Source organism: Rhinopithecus bieti, unplaced genomic scaffold (assembly GCF_001698545.2).
Source record: "Rhinopithecus bieti isolate Rb0 unplaced genomic scaffold, ASM169854v2 scaffold_21219, whole genome shotgun sequence".
In the NCBI taxonomy this organism is placed as follows: domain Eukaryota; kingdom Metazoa; phylum Chordata; class Mammalia; order Primates; family Cercopithecidae; genus Rhinopithecus; species Rhinopithecus bieti.
Genome location: NW_016810186.1, coordinates 691,348 through 709,014, shown reverse-complemented (window position 1 = coordinate 709,014; position 17,667 = coordinate 691,348). Strand labels below are relative to the sequence as shown.

At 40.0% G+C, this 17,667-nt stretch overlaps 1 protein-coding gene across 1 annotated transcript in view; it reads right to left on the bottom strand.

Moving 5' to 3' along the window:
• Positions 1–7,861: 7,861 nt before the first annotated feature.
• Positions 7,862–17,667, bottom strand: part of LOC108541857 (putative elongation factor 1-alpha-like 3) — a gene marked incomplete at its 3' end in the record, with an annotated part of 11,203 nt that continues 1,397 nt past the window's right edge. The window contains exon 2 of the mRNA XM_017891575.1: positions 7,862–8,024. Within this exon, the coding sequence (XP_017747064.1) occupies positions 7,862–8,024 (163 nt within the window). The remainder of the gene's footprint in view (positions 8,025–17,667) is intronic.

The window sequence follows — 17,667 nt, the reverse complement described above, 5'->3', positions numbered from 1 at the left end:
CAAATGAAATCACAGGTGAACACAGCTTTAGTGAGTCCAGGCCAATAGTTTAAACAGTCCTTATAGGTTTATGCTTATTTTCTTTTGAATAAATTATCCACTCTCTTCTTGTCCTCACCCATTGTGCCTCTTCAGAGTGGTGGTGGGTGCATTAGAGGGTGCCTTATGTGACCTTGGCTTGGTGGTGGGGGGGTGACATTCTTGAACTGTGGGTTGTTTTCTGGAATCACTGTGATCTCTCTGGCAGAAGGGCTAAGCTGGGCTGCTCCTTGGCTTGGAGAACTCCAAGGACAACTAGTTCCATCAGAGGGGTGTTCCACTGATGTCTGCCATTGATGTTGTCTGCTTCTCTACTCCCATGATCTGGCTGCTCTTATTGCACCAGATTTCTCTGTTAACTTAGCCCCCGCCTTGGTTCTTGCTGTGTCATGGGTAACCATGAAGTCTGACTGGGACTTCTCCATTGTGATCACTTCTGCAAAACTTCCCAGACTGGTTTTCAAGAGCTTTGGGAAGCTTCTGGTCCTACTCATGGGAGCAGAAGGCAGCTTTGGAGAGTTAACTGAGGCCTTTTCTCTGCCTAATTGTTTCTCATCAAATTGGATTTGAGGCCAAGTGCTCACCCTGGTGCAAGGGCAGATTGAGGAATATTTTTCTTGTGTTGGCAGCCACAAGCTGAACAGATATCTTTTCCTTTTTGGAAATTCCGTCATCTCCCTTTTACTATAACTCTAATCTCTGGGACTCTAAGCCAAAGAGGTGAGACTGAGCTAGATCTTGCCTTGCTCTACCTCTTTTGTTAATTATACCATCCCTCAGGTTGAAAGTGAACAACTTTGGGCTTTCCATTTTCTCTACATTTTATATTCTTTCTGCCTAGGGCAGCAAGCCTCATGGTGAGCCATCAAATAAATATACAAGGAGTAGCTTCCCTAAGGTGTAGCCTCACTCAACATGTGGTCCATGGGCCAACAGCAATTGTAGCACCTGGAAGCTTATTACACATGCAGAATCTCAGGCTCCACCTGGCCTGAGATGGATCAGAATTTGCGTTTTTAAACAAAATCCCCAGGTGACCTATATGTGTATTAAATGTTGAGAAGCACAGGTGTAGAAGAAACTTTATGATCTAGCTTACTTAGGCTTAGGCCTTAGTAAGTTAATGAGAGTTAAAAAGATTTAGGAAATCCTTTTTCTCTTTAACAAGCTTGCTTTTATAAACCATTAAGTTGCTACAAAATCCTATTTTGGAATTTTGAAGCTGAATATTAATTGTTTTACTTCTTGCACAATTGCTATAGTCATTAACCTTCTCAAGGGAAATAGATGTTTCTGGTAGAGGACAGGAAGTTCAGTATGTGGAAACATAAAAGAGAAAATTACTTTTATATTAAAATATTCTTATTTTGAAAAAAGAATAATGAGAGGTGAATAAAATGGTTACATTGGTCACAATATAATTTGTTATACTTAAGTTTTTCTTTTATGTCTTTATGCTGATATTGTGCAGTTTGTTAGTAGAAAGCAAATTGATTTGCATCATTATATCCATGCATCTTAAAGTGTGTTTCACCAAAATGCTCTAAAAAGGGAGATTTCATCATCAACTTAGTTTGGACAATGCTGTAAATTATATATTCCTCTTGAAGACTTGCAGTAAACATCATCATTATAAAGATGCTCCAAAGTCCTGCCAAGAAATCCCTCTAACCTTATTTAACAGTTTCCAAAACTCATTTGACCATGGAATCCTGTTTCATGTAATATCCATTAGCATACCACATAACTTGTGTTTTCTGAAACATGTTTTAGAATATTCTAAAAACCCTTATATTAACTATGAAATTATTACTAAGTCTAACTTGTAGTGTCCCGAAGTTCCACCTGGTAACTCATAACTAGTCCATACTGACCCAAGATTCTTTTCCCTCCTCAGCAAAGTGGCTATAGGATCTACTGAACTCTCTTGAGGCAATTGAACCACCCCTGCCTCCCCAGTCCTGGACTCAGCTGCTGTGCCTTAGATGTATTTGTATCTGGTTCTTGTTTTTTTTTTTTTTTTTTTTTTTTTTTTGCCAATCTCATCAACCTATTCAGTTGACACCACTGATTGCTTGCCTTCTCATTTGGTTTCACCCCAGATGCTACCTCTTAAATCTCCTTGAAATTGAGAACCCAACAGCTGATAAAGGAGCCAACATCTTCCACCCATAACCCAGCTCAGGCTCCCAGGCTGGGTTCCTGAAATTCCTGCTGTTTGGGAGAAAAGTTGGACAATTACTGAAGTAAATATATTTTAATGAGTCAGTAGTGATCACTTGACAGCTGTAAGGGACAAAGACATGGCTTTGCAAACCCAAAATGAGGATACACCGTCTGCAAAGAATTTCTGTCATTCCCTGGCATAGTCTTGGAAAATTTTTCAAATTCAGTGTGAGGCCAGTTTTACAATTTCAGGTTCTTTCCTGTACTATTCTATAGATGAAGCACATAAATGTTTAGAAAGTATGGTGTCTGAGAGATTTTTTCCTCTTTTTCTCTTATAGTGTAAAGAATCTTGTGTTTGAAAATCGAGCCTCATTCCACAGGAATGCATACAGCCAGTTGTGTATAGACGAACATTAAGTACATTCCATGGAACTAGTTTTGGTAAATACTAGTCAGAAGAAAGTCCTGTGGTCCAAAATGTTGGTAACTGCTGGAGATGTTAGTTGAAATATTGATGGGGTTAAGATGGGATAAAAGAAATGCCAGAAAGCCAATGAGTTGTCAGAGAGTGGTTGAATCGCACAGCCAAGCTCATGCCATGGCCCTGTGGTGGGTGGGATATGTTAGCTTGCCCCTGGACTTGGGTTTGGCCATATGTCTTGCCTTGGTCAATGGGATGCCAGATCTGACATAAAAAGATGCTTGAAATATGCTTATGCAAGAACTTCCTCTGTGTAGTTGCTGCCACTTTAGCCTGGACCCCAGAAGCTGACCTGAGTCCAACTGATAGCTCAAAGTCAAGCCCAGTCAACTTTCAGCCTGAAGCAGAGGTGCCCAGCAGAGCCCAGCCTAGATCAGTCAAATTATAGTAAGCAGCAGATTTGTAAGTGTTAGAACAAATGTTTGCTGTAAGCCACGGTGTTTTATACTAGGTTAAACAAAGTTAAACAAACTCCTCTATTACATTATTTCTTAAAGAATGTAATGTACTAAGTACATGACAAATCATTAAGATGGTCATAGAGGGAAAAGCATTTCCTGTTGGACCCTTATTTTTCAGAACAACACATCCTACTAAGGCAGATAGAGATATAACTAGTGTTAGCCTCTAGGGGAAGGGTAACCCTTCCCCCACCATCCTCCCAATGCAGCAGATACACAGAAGATCATTCTCAGAAGGATTGCTACCATAATGGCTTTCAAGGCAGATAGCTATTGGGTCACAGGTTAGGAAGAGTAGTTTGAGGTGTGAAGAGGAAAGAGGTGAAAATTTTGAGATTACTCCACATTTTATCTTCATGCACAGAGTTGTTAATATATCAAATATTCATTCTTTAAGACATGGCTACAATGAACAGTATTAAGTGGAAAACGCACCTAATCTCTCTGAGGCAAAGAATGTACCTAGCTGTGAGGCATGTAAGACTGGGACTGTGAGGTGTGACAATAAAGTAATCCAACTAATTCCCATGCCCGCTAGTCATTGGGGTATGTTTTCTTTCTAAGTTTATCAAGTGCATCACTTTCTCTTATGAGGGCTGTCATGGAGCTGTCCCCTTACTGAAAGGAGTCTTCTGTCTTTGGAAGACCTAGGGGGGCAACCTTGTCCTGCTTTGCCAGAGGTCTCAAGGGGAAATGTTCAATTTTCCTCCTGGGCACACGTGTTCTTGGGTTTCTCTTTCCTTCTTACTCTGCTCATTGGTGTGATAAAACCCGGATGCTAACTAAGATAAGGAGACCATAAAAGCCACTTGCTTCTAGCCTTTGGGACACAGGTTAGAAGAACTTTTTCTGTTTTTCCAGGGCCAGAATAGTAAATATTTTAGGCTGTGTAGGTCATACAATCTCTATTACAACTCCTTATCTCTGTTGTAGTATGAAGCCAGCCATGGATAATACTTAAAGGAATGAGTGTGGTTGGGTTCCACTAAAACTTTACTTATAAAAATAGACAGTGGACAGGATTTGGCCCATGGACCATAGTTTGCTTCTTTGGATGATAATTTCTTGCAGCTAACATACTGCCATGCTTTAAGCCCACCAAAGTGCATTGTAAAGAAAATGCATTTTTCTGAGATTGCCCCTATGCATATCTTCCTTATGAACCTGTGGCACAAAGTGTTGGATTTGCAGATCCTGGGTTTATGTCATTTCTCTCTTTTTCTTTTCCACAGACAGGACAAAAATTAACTTGTGATGTTCTTGTGAGGTGAGCATATTCCATAATAATTTCCCCTATTTTGCAAATGCTCTGTATTTACTTTTACATTTCCTACAAAAGAGAGGATGTTGGAAAGCAATAGCAAAACAAATTACAATGAATTAAATATTACAACTTGATTAACTGCAAAAAAACGCAGTTAAATTAGTAAGATAACCGTCACTGAGACATAAGACACTGGTATATTGCTTGTGCTTTAGAAGGATAGTCAGCATATTTGGCTTTGTGATAGGGCAGTAGGATAACGATGAATTCAATTCTACACTAATGAAACCCATACTATCTGTACGATAGCATTCCTGCATTTCTGCGCATTTGAAATTTTAATGACACTACCTCAAAATATGGCCTAGATTTCTTCCTTTTTGTGAATCTTCTAAGTTTTGTGCCATCACTACTTCTTATAGGATAACTGCAGATAGTGTGTTAAAGCAAACTGAAATAGAGTTGCACGAGAAGTCTTGCCTGCTGTTCACGGTCCACTTAATTGCCAGCTTTGCTAGATCACTCATCATGTAACCCAAAACTTTTCTAAAGAAACAGCCAGAATCAAGGAGAAAGATCTGACTGATGCCAGCACATGGCTGCACTTTTCTGCCTTTCCAATGGCCTCATTTTCAGACATGCAAAGGCAAAGAGGTCCTAGGAACCTCCGGCTTAGTTCCACAGTGAGCAGTTTCTCCAGTGACTAGGGGAATATGAAGAATGCAAGCAGAGAATTCTGGCACTAATTAAAACAATCTCTATCTTAAATTTTACCCTATTGACTCTTAACTATGAAATATAATTAGATAATTTTCTATCTGATTTTCTCCCCAGAATTTATGTGCCCTTAAATCTCCTCATTTCAGTGTCTAATGAGTAGGATCAGGTTCATGCTTATTAGCTGGTTTTCTTGAGGTCTGTGAAGCCATTTCCAGGGTGAAAAACCATAGAAAATAGTCTCAATTAGGAGAATGTGAGTAACTTTCTTCTAAAAGAACCCAAAGCAGTAGCAGGGGTACATTTTCTGTGCATTTAGTTCTTGATTTCAGTATGTAAAACAGGCAGGTTTTCTGAAACAAAAACAAAAACAATAAAAACAAAGTAGAGTCTGTTCAATACGTGAAGGGCTTTGTCAATGACTCAAACACCAGCATGAGGTAGATTACTGTAATTGCTTCTTCTATGACATCTTTATGACAGTAATATCTTGAATGACCTAATGAGCTTATCAGAGGGGATATGTTTTGAAAAGCAGTTTATTTATGTATATAACATATTGTATCTAATGAAGTCACAAGGTCAGATTTTGTTTGCCTTTCTTTTGGGCATTCGGCATCTGTCTATCTCACTTTTAGTACCAGTTCTTTGGGAATTTTATCGGTAAAATTTTACTCTTTCTTCAGAGAGAAATATGTTACCTAAGTCAATCAACTCATTGCATGCCTTCTAGCTACAAAGATGAACTTTGATTGGGTCATAGGTTCATTGCTAAGCCAATGGTATATGTTTGGACTGTCACTGAGACATGGGATGGAAAGAAGTAGTGTTTTCACTAGGCTTGAATTGAAGAGAATATAGATCTTTGCATTGCTGCAGCATGTTGCTCTCTTGTGAATGCTAAGACTGGCGTTAATACTTAGAGCCAAGAAATAAAGGTTTCTGGAAACATCCTTGAAGTCTTGATTAATCATATCTAATTGCCCCCCCCAGCCAAAGAATTTTAAATTACATAAGATAATACATTCCCTTCTTGCTTAAACCATGTTGGATTATGTTTTCTGTTACTTGCAAGCAAACAAGGCCTAAAAATATTCAGATCTGGATGACCACTGTTCATGCTGAAAGGAACCTGAGAGTTGATCCCCTTCGACTTTATTTTATGGAAGGAGTAAGCCAGGGTGGGCACCTGTCACATAGTCTGGTGGTGGTGGAATTTCATCTAACATCTGGGTCTCCTTCCTTTCCTAACTTTAAGAACTGTATCCATCATTGGAGGTGAGATGTTTTTAAGGAAGTTGTTTAATCTTTTAAAATTATTAACCTTTTGATATGCCGGTTTTGAGGTCAGTTCTCATATACATTTATCTTCTAGAATACAATCACAGCTGGCTTGCCAACTAAAACAAAAATAAGAGTGATTGTAACAGGCCCTTGACTTATTTATCTGAGATTGAAAATATCTCCTATGGCTATATGATGGGCCTGTAATACCCTGACCTCTGCTACCTCCAAAATACATCCTACCCACTGGCAGGGTAACTTGATTTTGAACCCAACTCCCACAGTAATTTCTAACCAGTCTAAACTCTGTGACCTGTGAAGCTGAGCCCCTATTCTGCATCTCCTGGAGATGGCCTCTGTTCAGGCAGTCACCTTCTCTGCTTTGACCTGAGCCCCTGGTCATCCCCAGGGTTGATGCAGAGTCTGATCTTCAGCCATACTTCCCTTCTGACCCTTGCTGCACTCTCTTTCCAGGAATGTTTATATGTGATTTGAACTGTGGTTCTCCTTATAAACTTCTGCTTATGTTCCCTTCTGCCTCATACAGAATGTTTATGGTGTTTTCCTGCAAAGATGGCCTCCAGGACTCCTCTGACCACACTCCTTGGGAATTCTGGAATATTTCTTTTTCAGAAATAGAGCAATTACCCTAATTGCTACCCTTAGAATACATTTAGCTACTACAGAATACCTGAGGGCCTAATTGAGTTTATAGACTCAAGAAACAGTAAATATGAGCCAATGTTTAAAAAGCTATAGATTTTATATTGTGAGTATCCAGTTTTAGTCTACTCTTGAAAGTTCGATGATCTGGCAATACTGTTTCCCCATTTCACATGTCACAATTGATGGATAAAAGTTTCAGTTGCCCCCTTTGGAGAGAGTATGCTGCAGCCCCTCTTATTCCTACTATCTGGCATCCAGCTCTGTCATCCCTTTACCTTATATGTCAGTCCAGTATTCCTATGTGAGCTGGTAACCTCTTCCCAAGTTTAACTAGTCTAATACTGTTCTCATCTCAGGTATTATTAATGACTCTTATCCTCAAGGAAGATTTAGTTCTGAAGTTCTCTGTGTAATTCAGATTACTCATATACTGATTTAACTGATCTTAATTTATTATTTGCATATCACATATATGTATACACACACGCACACACATATATATATATACCAATATGTTTTAGATTATAACTACCTTAGCAAGATAGATTCTTAGAAATATCTCTTGAATCGACATTTATGGAGAAGCTACCATGTGGTAGCATAGTACAAACTTTCTAAATGAATGGTTCAGAAACCACCAATTTTAGAATCACCTCTGGTGCTTGCTAATGCATGTTAATTGTATAGATTCCTAGATTCCATCCTAGATCTACCATAGCACATTATGTGGTGTGAGGCCCTGGAGTCTGCATTTTATACAGGATATTGTTTGAGACTTACCTGTGAGCAGCTCTCCAGAGGAGGCAGTAGTAGCAGCACCCATGCTAGTGGCAGTGGCCGTGGCCTGAGCAAAATGATAAAAATGTGTTCCAGAAGGAATAATACCTAGAAATTCTGCTGGCCAGCCCTCTGCACAGTGGCCCACACAGAGTGACCGGACCAGCTAGGAGGTAAGTAAGCCCATCAGAATGGGCTATGGTTAATGAGGAGCTGGATTGGATGAACAGGGGTAGTGATTGTCTAAGATTGGGTTCTCTGGGAAACGGACTTGGAGATTTGAATGCGGAAAGTTTATGGCCAGTGCTCTCCAGATCAACCCCTGTGTGGGAATGAAGGAAGCAAGACTGGGAAGAAAGGAAAGTTGAACTAAAATGCAGAAGAAAAAAAAAAAAAAAGCCTCAGTCAACCTAGAGGGAACTCTGGGTCTGGGATGGCCTTTCAGAGTTGTGCTGGACTGCACCAATGCAATGGGCCCCTATAGTCCCTCATAACCAATCACTGGATATGAGCTGCCCTTGAGAAGACAGAGTTTACCTTGGGCAAGGTTACTCTCTTCAGCTGAGAGCCTTCAGCCTCCACTATTTCTAGCATCTAGATCTATAACTACTTTAGTCCTGGAAGAGAGATTCTGGGTAGCAACACAATAGTACCTACTATGGCAGAGTTTGGCAGGCTATGGCCCAAGGGCCACATGCAGCCTTCCATGTATTTTAGTAAATATGGTTTTATGGGACATAACCATGCTCATTCACTTACAAATTATGGTTGCTTTCTTACAATAATGGCAGAGTCGAATGGGTGTGCCTAAAATATTTACTATCTGGCACTTTTATGAAAGGTTTGCCATAGACACATGATATAAAAAACAGCCCAATCCAAAGTATCTTTTCCAACAGGGGTTTTGGTGGCACTTGCCAAATACTGGGTCACTAGAGCGAGGGAAGGGACAGGGGAAAATGTGCAGTAAGGGGAACATTTTTGCTCTGGAAGTGGGTCACAGCAGAAAATCTGCCTCAAGCCATTTAGGCCTAAGGAGATAACCTATTGAGGATTCCACTGAGAAGACTTGCAAGCTTGGCTAAGGGTTTTCTTTCCTTTACATGATGGACAAAGAAGGAAGTTCATAATTATTTTTACCAGAATAATGTGATACATAAGAGACATACATTCATACTTTAAAACTCATTTGCTACTGGTAAAGAGTTGCTTAACTTAGTGTCTCTTGTGTTTAAACAGGGCCTGTGAAATAAAGGGTTTGGAATATCCTGGAACCCTAAGGTGCATGTTAGAGGCAGGGAGAGGAGCCATTTCTCAGTCACCATGGTGAGAGACAAACACATCTGAATGCCCAGTCATCCAAGATGTGCATTTAAAACAAATAAGACATCCCAAGTTCTAGTAAGAGCTTGTTCATTTCAGTGGAGTATGTGGTGCTTCTTTGTTATGCACTTAAAATAGGTAGTTTATATAACAACAGTCTTAATTTAAATATATGCGTGCTCATCTCTTTGTTATGGAGGATAACAATGTTTCAAAGACACTGTTCTGCTTTGCAAATCACTTTCAAGACAAAAAAAGATGTTCTGAGTCATAAATTCATAGGGGACTGAGCCTGTCTCACTCAATCACCTCCATAAACTCTCCATAAACTCTTCCATAAACTCTTAGTATTTTGGGGCAGAACCCAGCCACTTCCCAAGGCCAGAGGCCTTTTCTGTCTGTGTAGCAGTACAATCAGTTGCACTTGAAATATTGGATCTGGGCTGAGACAGTTAAAAATGCAAGACACTCATGAATGATCATAAGCCTTCAGTAGGGGAGGTGGGAAGGAAGGTTCAGGACACCACATAAGCATCTTGAAGGGTAAGCGCAGTATTTCCCAAATCATGAGAAAAATCAACTACATCAGAGTCACTTGGAGAGACTGACTTTTTACAAAAGACTCCTGGGCTCCAACTCAGTACTTCCAAATTGGATTCTGAGAGTGAGACCGAAAAATCTGGACTTTGTTCAAACAAGTTTTTTGGTAATTTTGATACACAAAAGTTTGAGGACCAGGGATTTGTCTTGTCTTTTGTTCCATTGCTGCCAACCTCATTCAGAGGAAAACGTGTTTAAATGGCCATCAAGAAGAATTCTGTGGAGGGATAAAATCACCGTGAGGGACTTATATTCTGGTGGATATGGCAATTTAGAAATGTGATAGTGATCCCATTAGAGTTTATGATTTTATGCATATAAACTGCAGGTCTTTCATTATTTTAAATTCGGTCAATGAACATTTAGACATTTATTGAGCACCCACTGAGTTGTAGGCAATGTGGCTAGGCTGTGTGGGTAAAAAGAAGTATACAAAGGCAGTCGTGGTGGCTCACACTTGTAATCCCAGCACTTTGGGAGGCCGAGGCAGGTGGATTACTTGAGGCCAGGAGTTCGAGACCAGCCTGGCCAACATGGCGAAATCCCTTCTCTACTAAAAATATAAAAATTAGCCAGGAGTGGTGGTGGGCACCTGTAATCCCAGCTACTCAGGAGGCCGAGGCAGGAGAATCACTTGAACCTGGGATGCAGAGGTTGCAGTGAGCGGAGATCCCGCCATTGGACTCCAGCCTAGACAATAAGAATGAGACTCTGTCTCCACAAAAAAAGGTATCCAAAGAATCCCTACCTTCAAGTAGTTTACAGTCTGGCAATTGTTTCCACTTCACAGATGGATTGTGGTTCAGAGATGTTAAGTAGCTTACAAAGATGGACTGCTGATAAATGACAGAACTGGGACTAGTTCTGAATTCCTGGTTCCTGTCCAGTGTTCTTTTGAGTTTACCTTCTATCTTTTTAGATACAACAAGGCCCTTAAAAATAGACTTGGCTTGGAACAAGCTAAGAACATGAAGAATCATACTCAGCATATCTTGCTCACTTTTTCAATGTTGCAGCCATCTTTCTCATTAACACTGGAAATTCTTCTGTCATTTGAAAATGCATCTGCTATGCAAGTCCCTCACTATGATCATGTTCAAGCCTTGAGACTTACTAGAATGAAAGGATTCTTTCAAATGAGGCTCTTGGAAAAGTTCATAAGTACACTCTCTTAAAAGCAGGTCACAGAGGACAGTGTCAAATACTGCAGTGATGTTGAATAAGAGGAAAATGGAGATGGGCCATTGAACATTGGACTTAGGAGGCCATTAGTAACCTTGGTGTGAGCAGTTCTTATCCAGTGGTATGGACAGAAGTCAGAAAGCAGGAGCATGAAGAGGAGCCGAGGAAGGAGTGGGAGAATTGTGCTGAGCTCAGATGTTCAAGACAAATGTGGGCAGGTAAATGGTGGGAACCAAGGTAGGGAGCAAAACTAGGCCAAAGAAATAGAAACTGAGCACAAGGAATGGAGGGTTAGAGCTGGAGTTGAGGTTATTTGCAGAGATACAGAGCAACACCCAGAGGCTGGTGTTTGCAGTTGCCCAAGTGGGCAGACAAAGCCTTGTTATAGGGAGTGGAGCTTTGCACACAGTTCTGGTGTGGAATCTTGTCCCTGAGAAGACAAACACTTTGTTTCTCTGGCGTCATTGTGCCTGACATTTGCCACCAGAATAGGCTATGGGATATGTCTGTCTATGGAGCTTTTTCTACATGATAAGCCACTCTGAAATGTAGTAGCTGAAAACTAACACCATTGGTTTAACTCACAATTGTATGGATTAGTTGGATAGAGGTGGGCTCATGTTGGATCTGTGGTCAGCTGTGGGTCAGGTAGGAAGTTCTACTTCTGGGGCTAGTCTGGCTGCTGGTTGAGGCAATAGGGGTGACTGGGCCATGTGTCTCCCATTAGCCAGCTGGCTAGCCTGGGCTTGTTCATTTCGATATAGTGGCTGGACAGGGTTCCAAGAAAAGGAATGCAAGGTCTCTTCAGGCATAGGCTTGGAACTGGCACAACGTCATTTCTGCCACTCTCTTGGCCAAAATAAGTCATGAGGCCAGGTCAGACTCAAGGGATTAGAAAGCAGCCTTTTGATGGGAAAAACTTTGAATCACATTACAAGCAGGTGTGGAGGCAGGGAAGTGAATCACTGGGGCCAGTTTTGCAAACAATCTACCCAATTGCCCTCTGCTTCTATGAGCAGGCAGAGCCCATCAAATTTGAATGTAAGTCACGCTTTGTAGTTTGCACAGAAAATCAACTCCTCTTCCCAAGGGGCATGTCTGTCCAGGCACCTGCTGGGTGAATTGCTGGCAGCTCAGTGATTACATCCCCATTGCTTGGTCTTAGGCCTGAAAAGCAGGCTTCTTGGTCCTGATTACCTTGAACATACTCTGTAGTCCTTCAAATTTGAAATGCTTTTGGTAATTGCTTGCTACCCAAGGGAACCAGTTCTGGGAGGAATGTATACCAGTAGCAGAAATGAACAATAGAAAAGAGGCAATCAAGCCCTATGACTTCTGGGAACATCCAACACAAAATGTCATCTCAGCTCCCTGATCTCTTTCTCAGGAGATGACCAACAGTCCCACAAAACTGAAGTAATTAAGCAGTCAACTCCCTAGGTGATGGCTTTGGCAGACCTTAACATATAAAGAATTTTGCCTTTCTCCTTCATCACTATGCTGATGGGAGCTGCCTTTAGGATTTCTTTGTAGTTGAACAAAGTTGGTGATGGCCCCAATGTATTTAGTGAACCCCTTTTATGGGATGGTGCTTAAATACCAGATATGTTGCTCCCTCTTCACAGGGCATGCAGCCACCATTAACATTCCTCTTGCACCTTTTGTGGGAAATTACAAACTAATTACAGAACGTATAATTAAGTGTTTCATCTTTCAAGTGCTGAAAAAATAAGCATTCCTCCTTTTGAGCTTGATTTTACTATTGGTGATTAGCAACATGATTCACTCTGAAATGGGAGGGGTGTGCTTTCAAGTATACCTTTTACTTTTTCAAGTATAATAAAATATCGGAAGCTCAGGACGGGTTTGTTTTCCCTTCCCTAGAAGTAGAGTTGAGAGGAAACCCCTTTCTTCTTATCCTTTGTGAATGATCATTTTGTTCTTATCAGACTAGTGGCCAAGGTCATCATGGTCTATGAAGCATAAGACAACTACTAACACTCATGTAGCATTTTACACTTAGTGAAGCTTGTTTATACCCATGTCTCATTTCATACTCACAGTAAACCTGTAAAGAAGGTATTTTTATTCCCACTTTACACTTGAGCATTCTGATGCTCAAGGACTCTGTATGATTCAGTCCTGCTGCTAGCAAAAGGATGAATGGGGTCTTTAGCCAGGGCAATATGATTTTAGAATTCCATGTGCTTCCTCCTCCAATGTAGAAGAGGGAGGAGTCAGCCAGATAAATCCTGTTTGGGGCATGCCTTGAGGTATTCCATTTCATCCCTAGAATTCTTCTGTGTTTGATACAACCAAGTGCTTCTCTTTGTGATATGTGTTCATTGTCATTGTTCCAAGGACAAAAGTAGAGTTATGGCAGCACAAAATAGACAGGCAAACTTACCCATTAAAGGATGTTGATATGTTGATGTAACATTGTCTGAATGTTGGGATTTGATCATGAGGTCAGACCCTATTATGATTTCCCCTTAAAATGGCATGAAAAGTATAGAGCAACACTCTCTGGACATGGGGCTGTTTCAAAGTAATCATGCATTTTAACCCTGTGAATAGCTACACTACCCTCCCCACAGTTCTTCCATTTTATTATCTTGTCTCTTTTTTTTTTGTCTCTACTAGATTGTACAGTTGGTACATGTTTAAATCCCAAAATAGACAGTATGTGTATATTTAATATAGGGATCAACTGACATTTCTTCTTTCTTGGTTTTGGAGAATGAGTTCTAGGAGATCGTTGTTGGAATTTTCAGAAACTGCCAATGATCTCTTCTGTAGTAGATGTTCCACATACCATACCCGTACCCCACTGAACACCCATCCAACTGATAGCACTTGCATTTCTTTGCCTGAGGGCCTTCTCTAGTCACTGGAGTCTGCTTTGCCATGCACTGGGCAAGATAGAAGTGCTAGAGAGTTGACATCCCCTGAGAGAAGTCCTTGCCAATAAATGATGGGAGCTGGTGGGTATGTACTCCAGCTCCCTCACCCTTCTGGGAGGATAACTTTGAGGCACATGGCCTCCAAAGTTTTTTCAGTGAGACTGAGCTCCAGTTACCTACTGTGGTAGCTGGGTTGATAATGTACCCTTAAAATGCTGCCTCCTCTTTCTCTGTCTCACTCCTCCTCTCTCCTATTGGTATTTTCTTCACCTCACAAATAACTACTTGCATTCAGTTTCACTTGCAGCAGATTCAGGGTTTGCTTGTGAGGGAATCCAAACTAAGAAACCTTTGTACTCGAACATTAGAGGCACTTCCCTTTGCCAAGTCAATGAGTGTTTGCTGAATGCCAATTCTTTGCGAAGTTCCATGTGTGGAGAGCAGGGTTTCTCAACTGAGTTCTCCAAACTGGGAGCTGATCATAATCCTGAAAGATCCTGAAAATATAATTCTGGAAAAATATCAAAAAAACACTCCTTTTTTTTTTCATTTTTCTTTATATTAATTTTTTGTAGAGACAAGGTCTTGCTATGTTGCCCAGGCTGGTCTCAAACTCTTGGTCTCAAGTGATTCTTCCTCCTCAGCCTCTCAAGGTGCTGGGATTAGAAGTGTGAGTCACCACGCTTGGCCACTAAAGGACATTATTTAAAAGACATTTATTTATGTTTTTAAAAGATTTATTTGAGAAATATACAAAAACATGACAGAACACTTCATAGGCCACTTTACAAGCAAAATACACAATAACATATTTTTGCAAGCATAAACAGCTGTGGTAACGAATCATGCAGGTATAATCATTATAAGCAGGTGAACTGTATTTATAAAGAAATAGGTCAAAAATGGAAATGTACAAATGTATATTACTATGGTTGGTAATTGTGTGACCAGCTTTGTAACTTCTGTCATCTGAAACATTGTGACAAATAGTCTCTTGATATTTGGTCAAAACCCGCCATGGGTCACCACTGCATATGCAGTCTCCCAAATAATCGAGATCTTGAGAGAGTTTATCTTTCACAAATGCAGATGTACAAAATTGACATCTCTTAATTTACTGAGGAAGTTTCAGTGTTGTTGTATACATGCACAATGCTTACAACGTCAACATTTTGATAATGCACTTTTACATAGAGTCAAATCTGCAAAAAATATATAAAATGAATTGGAACTCTCTAAAAGTCTCTAAGCAATTTATATCTCCAATATTGAAAATGATGCAAATATGAGAGACATAGCATAGCAAATTGTAAAACATAATGCGGATAATTTAAAATAGTGGGAAAAAAACTAAAAAAGGAAAAAATCACACCAGAAAACCCCTCAAGAAATGAAAAAGAAAATTTGACATATGAAAAAGTATATTGCAGAAATAGTTTAAGGGCAATTGCATGGAGACAGTCCCTAAGAGCTGGCTGATTTTCACAATCATTGACTATATTTTGAAGTCTTCCACAGTGAGACATAGCTGCATTTTTTTTCTTTTAGGGCATGACCCACCTTGGAGAATATGTTCACTCTGGTGCTGCTCTTTTTAAAATTATTCTATGATTTGCTGTACCCCAACACGAGCATTTTCTATTAAAATTTCTCATCTTCTGTGCCATCTTCCATGTTGTTTTGAACATGTGGAAATTCATTTCCCATGCACTCATATACAGAGCAAAAATTTGGCAGAAACAATATTGGTGATGGAACAGCAACACTGTTGCATGTCTTCTTATTCTTCTGTGCATATAATGATTTTTGAACCAGTCTGACTTCATTAGGCTTCTTCAGGTAAATATGGCTTTAACTCCTAAAAGCTCCTGGAATTTCATCAGCTGGAAGGAATGCCAATGCAGACACGTGATGCATTTTTAAACTGAAGTTTTTGTCTTTGCCATATCACATGGCCAATTCACCCATCTGAATTTTCTGTCAAATGCATTGGGCTGAATAGAAAGAAACAATTTTTATTAGTAACACCTTGAATTCACTTTCAGAAGCCTTGATTGTACATAATTCCAAATTGGTCGTTGTGCTTTGGGATTCAATTAGACATTAGGAATTTTAGACGGTAGGCATTTAGACTTTAGGGATTTTGGTTTTTCGGGATTTTAACATTCAGATTATGGCATTCAAGACTGTGTCTTTTGGGATCATTATCCAAACCCCATGGGGAAGTACCAGGGTCAGTCAGGAGGCGGAAGGTGTCAGGGAAAAGCATGGGTGACAGCGTTTATTGTGGTTTTCATGGGAAGGAATGGGTGAAGCAGGGTCATGAGGATCATTTTAGGATTAGCTATTTGAATAATTTCAGCAAGCTCTGGAGCATAGGGCCTGCTCCTACTTGGCTGATAACTGGCCTGATAACTAGGGTAGGGAAGTAGTATAGTGTATATTAGACTATTCTAGACTAAAATAGTATAGACTGTGGTAGCCTGATAAAAGGGGGAGAACTGGTTGGTTTGCATATCGAGGACATGCTCTCAGGAAGTTTGTTATCTTTAAGAATTAGCTAATTTTGGAAGGGGCAGTCCCTCCCAGAGCCACAATCCTCATAAAAATAGAGAAAATAAAAAACATGATTAATATAATCTGCTTTTTTGGTTCCCAGTACCACACCTTCAGTCACTGGGTTACAACTCATCCCTTGCATCCTGGCTAGCTAAGTTACCACTACAGTTTGGCCTTGGAATCCCATGTGTGAATTACCCCTTTGGAGAATCCTGATGAGAAGAATCCCAAGACCATGGATCTATTCCTAACTCTTGGCCTGTGCCTCAGAGGATTAGACCCTGTACAGCTGAAGATGCTCTCTTTTTAATACCTCCCTGGATTAAGAAATGCTTTGACCACCCAAGAAACATAGGGGACTAAACTCGACTCCATCATGCCTCTTATTGCATGTAAGTTAATTGATAGCCATATAGATTTCTTTAGAACGTGGGCCATCTGGTCCTGCATCAGCTCCCCGCCAGGATCTGTCTGGCAGTACCAGGTCAAGGGATGGGTTCCACAGAGGCTACAGTGAGATGTGGAAGCACATGACTACATCCAGTCATTTCTCAGGAAAACTACCCATCTTTAAGAGGCTCTTGACCCCAATAAACAGGACACAGCAGAGGCTATGTCTGGCTTTGTGGTCTGAACCAGAAACTTATTGGATTAAATTAATTCATAGGAAGGGCTTATGACAGTGCCTAGCATGTAATAAACCCTCAACAATTGTTAACCATTATAATTAATCACTTCTACAGTGCCTGATTCTTAATGGAGACTCAATAAATGATGCCTTACTGCTACTACCAACTCATGCTACCCTGCATATACAACAGAATTTAAATGAATTCAAGTGAGAAAGTGATGCTGTAAGCTTTTGGTAATCTGCAAGGCACCAAAACAGTACAAGGGGAAAAATTCCTGATAATAACTGCATTCATGATTTTCAAAGAAATATGAGAAAAAATAGTAGATATGTATGAAAGCATTTTGAATAACTGACTTCTGTAAAGGGTTATAAATTGCTTAGCAGGGTTAGAAACACATTCTCTTTGGGGAAACCTTACATTAGACATGCTGTGAAATTAAAACTTTTAGTGACATAAGAAAAACTTAAAGTAGCTATAGAACGTAGGTTTATTACATGTTGATAGGCATTCTAGAATGTACATTTTGAGACAATTCACAGTAATTATTTCTTACATTTTCTTATTATCTTGTTAGAATTAACAGACTATTTCTTTTTTTTTTTTTTTT